Source organism: Perognathus longimembris, chromosome 13 (genome assembly GCF_023159225.1).
Source record: "Perognathus longimembris pacificus isolate PPM17 chromosome 13, ASM2315922v1, whole genome shotgun sequence".
NCBI classification, from domain to species: Eukaryota; Metazoa; Chordata; class Mammalia; order Rodentia; family Heteromyidae; genus Perognathus; species Perognathus longimembris.
Genome location: NC_063173.1, coordinates 36109035 through 36122198, shown reverse-complemented (window position 1 = coordinate 36122198; position 13164 = coordinate 36109035). Strand labels below are relative to the sequence as shown.

Genomic DNA, 13164 nt, shown 5'->3' with positions numbered 1-13164 from the left:
TGGCTTGAAATTGTCCATGATGGCAATATTTAACAAGAATGAAAATGTCAGACACTAAAATTAATCTCTTTCCTCTCCCTCTCTCCTCTTTACCTAGTTCACTAAGTATACTATTGACAATATTAAACTGAAAAAAGGATAAAAATATAAATGGTGAATGAGGCTTCCCAGTGTAGTTTGCTTATTTAGAGAGCAACTAGCCTGACTCCTGGAAAGAAGAATGGAAGATTCCTTTCTGTGGAAGCTAACCACTCTAAGAGAAAAGGTCTAGATGTGAAGTAGTTCAGATGAAACTAGTGAAACTCACCATTTGACAAAGCTTCTAATCAGCTTAATGTCTCATTCTTTTTTTTTAAAGTTTTATTTTTTTATTTTTTATTTTTATTTTTATTTTTTGCCAGTCCTGGGTTTGGACTCAGGGCCTGAGCGCCGTCTCTGGCTTCTTTTTGCTTAAGGCTAGCACTCTGCCACTTGAACCACAGCACCACTTCTGGCCATTTTCTATATACGTGGTGCCGGGGAATTGAACCCCGGGCTTCATGTATGGGAGCCAAGCACTCTTGCCACTAGGCCATATTCCCAGCCCTAATGTCTCATTCTTAAATCTGAATGGGTTATTAAGGATCACTGGATATTTGAAGAAAGTCTTCAGTATAAAAAATAGACACTTAGAATATTAAAACAGGACACATACAAACTAGGAAAATATATTTAAAAGTAATATTAATCCACAAATTAGGAATTAAGAGTACATAGGGAAGCCCTCATCAAATAAAGTGCCTCAAGCAAATATATTAGCAGTTGTAAAAAGTGCAATGGAACAAGTTATACAAGAAATGTACCCACTGCCTTACGTATGAAACTGTAACCCCATCTGTACATCACAATGACAAATAATTTTTAAAAAGTGCAATGGAGAACTCAATTAGTAAGTAGTAGTCTTGAGCAGGAAAGCTCAAGGATAGCACCTGGACTGTCAAGCCATAGACTGACACACAAACATAAATAAAAATAAAAGAAGTAAGCTGCTTGGCACTGGTGGCTTGCACCTGTAATCCTAGCTTACTCAGGAGACTGAGATCTGAGGATTGCTCTTCAAAGCTGCTTGGAAAAGGGCTAGGAATATAGCCTAGTGGCAAGAGTGCTTGTCTTGTATACATGAAGCCCTGGGTTCGATTCCTCAGCACCACATATATAGAAAAGGCCAGAGGAGGCGCTGTGGCTCAAGTGGCAGAGTGCTAGCATTGAGCAAAAAGAAGCCAGGGACAGTGTTCAGGCCCTGAGTTCAAGGCCCAGGACTGGCAAAAAAAAAAGAAAAGCTGCCTGGAAAGGAAAGTGCGGATTAATCTCCCAAAAGCCAGAAGTGGAGCTGTAGCTCAAGTGATAGAGCACCAGCTTTGAGCAAAAATGCTCAGAGACTGCTCTGAGTTTAATCCACAGGACTGGCATCAAGAAAAAAAAGTGCAGTGGAAAGGTTGGGAGAAAGTCTTGTGGAAAGTAGACTCAAAAGGCAATAAGAAGAAGATAAGTTCGAAACAAGGGAGAAAGAAAATAAATAGGGAGTCATTCCAAGGAATTTGGTGAGTTTTTGAGAGAGAGATAACAGGGAAAATGGAGAAAGAATGATTTTTTTAAAAAGTTCTCAGGTATCATGGATATGAGTTTGTTTTGCCTGAAGTATATACTTATAAAATTTTGTACTACACCTGAAGAGATGATTCTAAAACTGCAGGAAGAAAAGATAATATGAGGGACTAAGAGTGAGAATGACAATATATTGGCCTCCAATTTCTCAGTGGCAATAGTGGAAGGTAGAAGACAATACAAGCATGCTTACAGAGGTTGGGAAGAAATTGATTTCCAAAATAGAGCTAGGGCTGGGAATATGGCCTAGTGGTAAAGTGCTCATCTTGTATACATGAAGCCCTGAGTTCGATTCCTTAGCACCACATATATAGAAAAAGCCAGAAGTGGCGCTGTGGTTCATGTGGCAGAGTGCTAGCCTTGAGCAAAAAGAAGCCAGGGACAGTGCTCAGGCCCTGAGTTCAAGCCCCAAGACTGGCAAAAAACCAAAACCAAACAAGGCTCCAAATTAGAGCTAATCTAATTGCCAAGAACTAGTAGAATAAGAGTGTTTGCAGAAATGCAGAGTATCAAAAACTTTGTGTCCTTTATCAAGAAATAATGCCCACTTGGGAACAGTGCCTTATGTCTATAATGCTAGCTGCCTGAGAAATGGAGATGGGAAGACTAGTTTGAGACAAGCAAAAGCAAGACACTATCTTGAACAAGCCAGGTCTCCATGTGCAGGTGGCTCACACCTGTAATCCTAGTTACTCAGGAGACTGAGATCTAAGGATCCAAGTTCAAAGATAGCTCAGGCAGAAAAGTCCCCATTAGACTCTTGTCTCCAATTAACCACTCAAAAACCAAAGTGAGTCTGTAGCTCTAAGTTGTAGAGTGTTGGACTTGAGCAAAAAGAGCTCAGGGACAGTGCACAGGCTCTGAGTTCAAGCCATATGACTGACAAAAAAAAAAAAAAAGGAAGGCAAGTAATGATGGATATAACTCTAATCCCAGTTAAATGAGAGATGTAGGTAGGAGGATCATAATCTGAGTTCAACCCAGGCAAAAAGCATGAGACATTATCTAAAAAGTAAAGTGAAAAAAATCTCAAATTTTAGAGTCCTTGCCTATCATATGAATGGATTCAAACCACAGCTCCATCAAGGAAAAATAGAAAAGCTAGCCTGGATAGACGTGACATCTATATCACAAATAAGCCAGGTATGATGGCCCCAGCTAATTGGGAGGCAGTGACTCGAAGATCTCATTTGGAGGTCAGCCCAGGAAAATGAGTACGAGAACATATCTGAAGAGCAAACTAAAAGCAAAAGGGCTAGGATGATGGCCCAAGAAGTAGGGCTTTTTCCTACCAAGCTCAAGGCCCCAAGTTCAGTGCTCAATACTGCAGAAAAAAAAAGTTAACAGAAAAGTTGCTATACCATGAAAAGGTAGTAAAGCACAATGAGGACACTGATCTAGGAAACAGGAGACCTATGACGAAAGAGAAAAAAGTATTCTCATAGCTAACTTGTTTTGTACAGCAGACTGAGAGGAATATACAGATTGTAGTGGAAGGATGGAATATTTCCATAAAAACTGAAACTAAGAGATACCTGAAGAGGCAATTAGATGAGGATAAAGGACAGGACAGGAAATTATGAACATACCTGCACACTGTTTTAAGAGCATAATGCTCTTGGTTAGTTATTGTTACTGGGATAAAGAGTAGCTTTGTTCTCTAATCTCTTCCCTAAACTTTTGGTTTGTCTGTTTTTTGAAAATATGGTATATTACATAAAAAAGTAATGTAAAATCTTTGTTAAAATGTGAATGTACTAAACATCTATTAATTATACAGTCTTAAATATTTAGAAACTATTATTAGATAGAACAATGAATTAAGGAATGTATTTTATATGAAAATACAGGACTGTGTGCCCATAGCTCACACTTGTAATTCTAGATACTAAGGAGGATAAGATCTGAGGATTAAGGTTTGAAGTAGGCCAGGCCGGAAAATCTGTGAGACTCTTATCTCCAATTAAACGCTGAAAAAGCTGGGAGTGGATCTGTGGCTTAAGGAGTGGTGGAGTGCTAGCCTTGAGCAAAAAAAAAAAGAGAAAAGAAAAAGATTAGGGACAGGGCAACAAACCTTGAGTTCAAGCCCCAGGACCAGCACACAGTCACACAAAAATTTATGTTATCCTGAAATAGACAACAAAAGTAAGTATCCGTTTGTATAATATATATGTGTATATAATTGTATATTATATGCATATTCATTAAAAATGAATAACTATTTATAAGAAAGATAAATTTTCATGTTAGAAGTTGTAATATGCTTGTTCTCAGATAAGTCACTATAATTTTACACAATTATGTATTGGCATATTGATATTTTAAATAGGTTATTAAGCCTTTAAAATGAGATGGGTCTATATTTAATAATATAGAAAGTAAACAAGATGGTTTTATTTTGGGGAAAAGTAGATTATGTAACAGTAAGTATGTATGAAATGGTATCATCTGTATGTTATATACATGCATGTTATAGGCAACTTCAGTAATGACACCTCCCTTCGGGGAGGGAAAACTGATAGGATACTTTTACGGTAAAGCTTTTCTGCTTCTGCATTTTTATGTGGTTTGAAAATTTTAACCATGAGCTTACACAGATTTATGATGATAAATGAACTCAAAATTCCCAGATATATTAGATGTGCAGATAAGCATTCTTACTATTTATTTATATCTTTATAGACACTTTCTCAGATTATAAGCAGGCATCGAAGATAACTAGTACTATTGTTTACATTGATTTAGTCTTAGAAAATACTTGGTAGTATTTTTGAAGTTATTTTTTGGGAGAATAGTGTGGTAGTGATTCTGTTATATTATTCCAATGAAGTAGTTAAGTTAAATGACAGATATTTAATTTAGGCTAAATAGCATGAATTTAAAATTAAAATTGTATTTTAGGGTTTACCAACCAGTTAATTCTAAAATAAGGAGGTAAAATGTCCTGTGGTAGTTAAATACTTTTTAGTAGGGTTAGGCTGGATTATGCTACATTTCATACTTTTCAGTTCTGTACTTTATATTACTTTTTCAGTACATTAAAACTTATGCAGTGAAACTGAATAATGGCAATGTTTTTATACCCTTTTATAGCCATTTCTTTATCATAACCTCCCCCTATTTCCTGTTGACTAAACTGTAAGAACCTTTCTGTTAATTTATGAAAATGATTGTTGAGATAGCACATTATCACTGATCTGTATGGCACTTTCAGCATGTTCAAAGCAAAGGTCCAAGCAACATAAAACACATCAAAATTCATTAATGTGGTATTGATTATTTTTTGGATAATTAATTTTATTGCAGACCCTTGAAAGAGATAATGAGCTGCAAAGGGAGAAGGTAAAAGAAAATGAAGAAAAGTTCCTTAATCTTCAAAATGAGCATGAGAAAGAACTAGGAACTTGGAAGAGACATGTATGTTTATTAAATTGTAAAGTATAAAAGTATTTACATAGATGTAGAATTTTAAGTAACTATTAAATGCTAAGAAAATATTGAAAAAGTAAGTCAGGAATAAAGTCAGACACATCTTCTTGCACTCATATTTTCATAGCGTTTTTATAAGCTAAATTTATAAAATCCCCAGTAATGTTTTTATGCATGGAAGACCATACATATACACATTTGCATACATACATATGTATGTATGTGTTTGAAGGTATGTTGAATAAATTTCCATATATGACAAAGGAAAATTAACTTACTTTTTAATAAAACCATTGCAGTGTATTTTAGTAAATGATTAGAGTTATAAATGAACTATTGTTAGTGGATCTATTTTGCTTTCCTCAGCAGTTTTGTTGAGATGTATTAGAGGTATATTTGGAACAGGTATACAGTAGTTGAGTTTTTATTGTATTAACATTTTATCATAAGAGTTGAAATGTTGTGAACAGCTATTTTCTTAAAGTACATTTGTTTATTTCACACTATAATTTAAGTAGACAAAATTATGATATAAAATCATACAAATTCAAGTTGTAAAATAAAATGTTCACATTAAATATTTTTGAACCACAAAATTGATTATTGTATTTTAATATCATTGTCTTCCATTCTTTTTAAGGAATTAAACACAATTTGCTGATATTGCAGCACATTTTAAGTCCTGTGTTCAATCTTCAGCACTCCAACTCCCCCCACCAAAAAAAAAAACCCAAGCATGAGTTAGTACAATAGAAAATCAGTATGATTTTGTGAAGCTATATCTTAGAAATGTATAATTACAGATACTGTTACACTAATTTTAGTATATGTTTTAATTATACTAATATAATATATCCCTATCAGGTTGATCACACTTTCTATGAGGATTATATTTGATGTACAATTATAAAAGTATTTTTATTCATTTGTATCTAACATGTTTTCTTTATAGTTTGGAGAGACCTAAGTTTTCACTACTGATTTCATTAAGTTTTATTCAAATTTAAGAATAATATTTAGAAATTTCTTAATCAGAAACATTCACAATTAAGAAACAAATGGAGTAATTCAGTTAATTGACATTTGTATATTCTTGAGCTGCCTTTCACACTCCATGTTTATAACTCTACACAAATGCTACTGTTTTTTGTTTTGTTTTGTTTTTTGCCAGTCCTGGGGCTTGAACTCAGAGCCTGAGCACTGTCCCTGGCTTCATTTTTGTTCAAGGCTAGCATTCTACCACTTTGAGCCACAGCACCACTTCTGGTTTTTAGGTGGTTAGTTGAAAAGTCATGGACTTTCCTGTCTGAGCTTCTTTGAACTGCAGTCCTCAGATCTCAACCTCCTGAGTGGCAAGGACTACAGGTGTAAGCCACCAAAACCCAGCATGTAGAGTTATTTTTAATATTATTAACCTAGTTCTATAAGTCATAGCTTTTAGTTAGACAATTTTAGAGAAAAAGATACAAGTTTGGGCTTGAAAGATGGTTTAGGATTTCACCAAACAAGAGGTACCCTTTGTTCCCTGTGTTCTTAGTCCATCTTGTTTGCATCCCATTAAAAAAATAAACAGAATGAATGCATAAGACTACATTTTAAAGGGTGGTAAATAGTCTTCTCTGAATAGAAAGTAGGATGTATGGAATGTGACATTGGAAAATAAATGGCAGCTACCTTCTGATAGGTATCTTAGTAAGAGATTTGAATTTTATAAGTGATGAGAAGCAACTGAAAATTTTTTATTTTAGTTGTTTTTATGCTGGTACTGGGGCTTGAGCTCAAGGCCTTGAGCTTTATCTTAGCTTTTAATTCAAGCTTTTAATTATAGGGTTTTTATAACTGAAAATATTATTTTGGTTTACTAGGTAAATATACAACTCTTAGATTTAGCTTTGGGTTTTAATCCTAACTGCCATTTTATATTTATATGATCTGGGGCAAGTTACTTGATTCAGTATCTCAGTTTTTTTTTTTGGCCAGTCCTGGGCCTTGGACTCAGGGCCTGAGCACTGTCCCTGGCTTCCCTTTGCTCAAGGCTAGCACTCTGCCACTTGAGCCACAGCGCCACTTCTGGCCGTTTTCTGTATATGTGGTGCTGGGGAATCGAACGCAGGGCCTCATGTATATGAGGCAAACTCTCTTGCCACTAGGCCATATCCCCAGCCCCAGTATCTCAGTTTTTATGAGTATATGATTGTGTGTAAGAACTCAGTACATTTTCATGAATGCTCTTTTTCAATATGATTCCTTTTTGTTTGTGTTACATATGTATATATGTGTCTAGTTAGTACTTCACCAAACTTATATTAATATTTTTAGACAAAGCATACTTATATATTCCCTCATTTTGGTTAAATGTTATTTTAGGCTGAACCATACCTCCACTTTCAGTTGGTTAGTTGGAGAAAAGAGTTTTTCAGATTTGTCTGGTGGGGCTAGCTTTAAACTGCTGTCTTCAGACCTCAGTCTCCTGAGTGGCTAGAACATGAGCCATGGCCACCAGGTGTGTGTGTGTGTGTGTGTTGAGTCTTGGCTCTAACTTGGCATTTTACTAATTAGTTCAAGATGGAAGCTCCTAAACTTTTCTTCCTGGGCTGGATTTGAGCTGAGATCCTCCAGGTCTCAGGCTCCTAAATAGCTAGGATTATAGGCATGAGCTGCTGTCATCTGGTACCATGGAAAGTTTTAAAGCAGACAAGTGACATAGGCAGATTTGAGATTTTGTAAAATAACTCTTACAAAGTATGGAGGATAATTGTATGGAAGGGGACCAGGAGGAGAATAAAATAGCCCTCTAGTCATTAGCTCAGGAGAATGTGAGTTATAGCAGTAGTAGTGAGAATAAAGACAAGGGATAGATACAAGAAGAATTTGGGGAATAGAATTGGCAGATTTAGTGACCTCTTATATATACTAGCTATTAAAAGTGGAAAAGAAAAAAAAGATGATGCTGAGATTAGTATAACTCATAGGATGATAATATCATTAAATGACACGAGAAATGTAAAAGGAGAAGCAGATTTGGAGGATAGAAATAATTACTTTAATTTGAGAACTGTTGAATTTATGGCTCCTGCAGGACATTTAGCTTGAAATGCATATCATGCATTTGGAAATGTGAATTTCATCTTAAGGGAGAGGTTGGGAGGAGGTATAGATTTAAAATTTATTAGCATAGTGGGGATTTTTGAAGTTATGGGGGAAGTAAGACCCTCTGTAGTAAGAATGGAAAGCTAGAAGACTGCTAAACAAGGAAGAATCTTGGGGAGTAGCAATATTTTTTAGCTCTGTTTGGGAGCTGGAGGAGAGGGGGAATCTGATAAAAATAGAAAGATGGCAGGATAACAGAGCATAGTATTATTAAAAGAGTCTGTTTCAAGAATAGTAATAGGAGCTGGGTGCCCGTAATCCTAGCTACCCAGGAGGCTGAGATATGAGCATCACAGTTCAAAGCCAGTCTGGGCAGGAAAGTCCACTGAGACTCCTGTTTCCAATTAACTACTCAAAACATGGAAATGGCACTGTGGCTCAAGTGGTAGAGCGCTAGCCTTGTGCAAAAGAGCTCAGGGACAGTGCCCAGGCCCTGAGTTCAAGCCTCACAGTTGACAAAAAAAATAATAGTAATAGGCTAGGTATGAGGTGCATGCCTGTAATCCCAGCTACTTGAGAGGTAGAGATTGTGAGGCACTGTTCAAGGCTAGCCTGGGCAAAAAGTTAAGAGATTGCCATCTGAACCAACAAACTGGATGTGGTGGTGCAAGTTTGTAATTACAGCAAGGTGAGAAACATTGATGGGAGGATCAAAGTATGAGGCTGGCCTGGGTAAAATGGGAGACCCTATCTGAAAAAGTAACTAAAGCAAAAAAAAAAGACTAGAAGTGTGGCTTATGTGGTAGAGTAGAGCACATGACTAGCAAGGGCTAGGCCCTGAGTGCAAACCCCAGTATCATGAAAATTATAATCAACATTGTCAAAGCTTTGTAATGGTGTGATGTGAAAAGCATTTGTTAATTTACAGTTACTGAGAAATAGTTTTAAGAAAACAAACAATAGAGCAATGATGGTAGAAGCCAGGTGGTTAAGACATGGTAGGTTAAAATTGAAAACATCAAATGTGCATTATTTATTTTGAGAAACAAGAGAGAATAACTGTGTTATAAAGAAAAATAAGAAATGTGAGGATATATTTGTGAGTTGAGCAGAAAATGCTCACAATAAGAGAGTGAGAACAGATAGAAGAAAAGAGAAAATTGCTTGAATCAAGACTAAGGAGAATAGGGGCAGGGACAGAAAACACAGGAAGAATGTTGCCTTGGAAAAGATGTGTCTGTGGAGATAGACCAAAGATGGTAAGGGCTGGGAAGGTGGCTTAGTGGTAGAGAGCTTGCCTAGAATGCGTGAAGCCCTGGGTTCAATTCCTCAGTACCAAATAAATAGAAAAAACCAGAAGTGGTGCTGTGGCTCAAGTGGTAGAGTGCTAGCCTTGAGCAAAAGAAGCCAGGGACAGTGCTCAGGCCCTGAGTTCAAGCCCCAAGACTGGGGAGAGGGGGGGGGGAGGGAGAGGGAGAGGGAGAGGGAGGAGAGGATACAGTTGGGCACTGGTGGCTCATGCCTATAATCCTAGCTACTCAAGAGACTGAGATCTGAGGATTTGGTTCAAAGCCAGCTGAGGCAGAAAAGTCCATGAGACTTATCTCTAAAAACTACTCAGAAAAAGCCAGAAGTGGCATTGTGGCTCAAAGTGGTAGAGCACTAGCTTTGAGCAAAAGAAGCTCAGGCACAGTATCTAGGCCCAGACTGCAAGACCCAGAATTGGCAAAATTTTTAAAAAAAAGAAAAGATGAGATATATCAAGTGCTAGTATCACAGGCCTGTAAGGCTACTTGCAGGCTGAGATATGAGGATTGTGGTTCAAATTCAGCCTGGGAAGAAAAATCTGAGAGATTCTATTTCCAGTTAACCAGGAAAAAAAAAAGCCAGATCACAGATGTGGCTCAAGTGCTAGAGTACCAGCAGTGAGCAAAATAAAGCTGAGCAAGAGCATGAGGTACTTAGTTCAAGTCCTGGTGCTAGAGAGAAGTAAGAGGAGGGAACAGGAATGAACAGGACAAGATAGTATTGTGAGTTTATATCTGTTGGCTTCTACAAGGACTGCTACACACATATACGAGATTTATGACCAGAGTTGAAATTTTTTAAAAAGAGAATTATCACCCCTGTGATGAAATGGTATTTTTCTCTTCAGTGGAATTTACCTTGTCTCACATTTAATGGTGTTTTCATGAAAGAGTACTCCCCTAAGAAAAAGATTATGAAGTTTTATAGGTGGTAAAAGTTCAATTTGTAGATATAAATACAAAGCAGATAATTTATGTCAGTTTCTACTGTAGTATTTAAAGGTTATTCTTCATTGGATAGTGTTATAACCTGTATATCCAATTTGCAACAATAAAATATAAGTTCTTATAGGGTTTTTATAACTGAAAATATTATTTTGGTTTACTAGGTAAATATACAACCCTGAGATTTTGCTTTGGGTTTATATTTATATGATCTGGGGCAAGTTACTTGATTCAGTATCTTAGTTTTTATGAGTATATGATTATGTGTAAGAACTCAGTACATTTTCATAAATGCTTTTTTCAATATAATTACTTTTTGTTTGTGTTACATTTGTATATATGTGTCTAGTTAGTATTTCACAAGGCTTATATTAATATTTTTGGACAAAGCATACTTATACACTCACTCATTTTGATTAAATGTTATTTTAGGCTGAAGAACTTAATGGAGAAATAAATGACATTAAAAATGCATTATCATCACTTAAAGAAACACATAGTAAGTTACAAGAACATTACAATGAATTATGTGATCAGAAAAAGTTTGAGGAAGACAAGAAGCTTCAGGTAAATTTCAAGGGTGTTGGGGCTATAACCTGTAAAATGACTATCACTGATGATTTTGTCTTTGCTCTTCATTAGATTTCTAAACTTCAAAAAATGGGTTTAAGGGGCTGGGGATATGGCCTAGTGGCAAGAAAGCTTGCCTCATATACATGAGGCCCTGGGTTCGATTCCCCAGCACCACATATACAGAAAACGGCCAGAAGTGGCGCTGTAGCTCAAGTGGCAGAGTGCTAGCCTTGAGCAAAAGGAAGCCAGGGACAGTGCTCAGGCCCTGAGTCCAAGGCCCAGGACTGGCCAAAAAAAAAAAAAATGGGTTTAAGGTTGAGTTGTGGCTGAAGTGGTCGAGCACCAGACATGTGTGATAAGAATGAGTATTAAGCATTTTTAGTTAACGTTCCCTCTATGCAGTAAGACGTAAAGATCAAGAATCTCAATTTTGGATATGGGTTTCCAGTTGTCCCAGGACATAGTTGTTGAAAAGGTTCTACTTCTTCACATGTACCTTTGTAATTTTTTTGAAAATCGATTGACTAAATAAATACATAGGTGCCAATCAGCCCATCAGTTTCTAAAAGTCCATGGGAGTTTGATTGAAATTGTGGTAAATCTGTAGATAATTTGTGAAGAACTGACATCTTAACAATATTGAATATTCTAGCCCATTAATATGATATGGCTTTCCTTTATTTTTAATTTTTTAAATTTAAATTTTATCTTTAAGTAGTTTTACAAAGGAGTTGCCATTCAGCAAAGTAGTGTAAAAATACACTGGATCTTGATCAATGTCACCCTTTTAATCATTGTCCCCATCCTTTCCAACCCTACCCCATCTCTTGATTTTCTTAATATTGTAGTATATGCATTGAACTTTATGACTGCATTTTCTCCCCCCTCTTCATTTGTCTGTCTCCTCCCCTTGATCACAACTCACTTTCAAGTACTTGTTTCTTGGTGCTTATTTTGTTGTACTATGAGTTAGCCTTTCTAAGTAATGGCATCATTTGAGTTCTTCCCTGAAGCCACCCTATTTTGGTCATACACTTATGTGCACTTGGATACTACCCTGTAGTGTATATTTATATTTTTATAAATTAATTCTAGCTTCCGCATATGAGATAAAATATACATTCTTTATCTCTCTGGGCTTGACTTCACTTAACATGATTTTCCTCAGGTTATTCCATTTCTTTGCAAATGATACATGATCATTGTTTCTAATGGATGAGTAAAATTGTGTTGTGTATATATACCACATTTTCTTAACCCATGTGTCTATTGGGGGGCATCTGGGCTGATTCCATACCTTGGCTATAGTGAATAGTGCTGCAAATGAACATGGTTTGTATGGGTGGCCCTAATGTACTCCAAGTTTGTAATCATTTGGATATATACCCAAGAGTAGAAAGCAGTATGGAGGCTCCTCAAAAAACTAAACATAGAACTACTATATGATCCAGCTTTCCATTTTAAGGGGCATTTAAAATAACTTCTCAGGAATGTTTATAGTATTCATTGTATAGGCTTTGTGAATATTTGCTTAAATTTATTTCTGAATATTTCATTTTTGGGAAATCTACTGCATTTTTTATTGGTTTGTTTGGTGCTAGGGATTGAACTCAGGGACTCATACTTGGTAAGTATTCACTGTACCATAAAACTACACACAAACTTAGTCCATGGAATCTTATAAATAGTATTTTAAACTTTGATTTTTAACTGTTCATTGCTTACATGTAAAAGTATAACTGTATATTGACTTTTAAAATTATTCTGATGTTATAGATTAGTGTAGTGCTCATTTTAGTTTTTCTCATCTTAATGTATTAATAGGATTTTCTAATGCTATTAAATTAAAGTTGTGACAGTGAAATTCTTGCCTTTTTCTCCTCTCAGAGAGATAGTAGTCTTTCATCATTTCATATTACAAATGGTAGCTGATGTTTTTGTTTATATTGGGTTGATTATTGGGTTGAGAAAGTTTCCTCTATTCCCATTTTTTTTTTTTTTTTTTGCCTGTCCTGAGGCTTAAACTCAGGGCCTGAGCACTGTCCCTGGCTTCTTTTTGCTCAAGGCTAGCACTCTGCCAACTTGAGCCATAGTGTCACTTCTGGCCATTTTCTATATATGTGGTGCTGAGGAATGGAACCTAGGGCTTCATGTATCCGAGGCAGCACTCTTGTCA

The 13164-nt window shown here is 36.2% G+C and overlaps 1 protein-coding gene across 1 annotated transcript in view; it reads left to right on the top strand.

Moving 5' to 3' along the window:
• Window positions 1-13164, top strand: part of Ccdc73 (coiled-coil domain containing 73) — a 101043-nt gene that overhangs the window by 74142 nt on the left and 13737 nt on the right. The window contains 2 exon segments of the mRNA XM_048359963.1: window positions 4951-5061; window positions 10848-10982. Coding sequence (XP_048215920.1) covers window positions 4951-5061; window positions 10848-10982 — 246 coding nt within the window.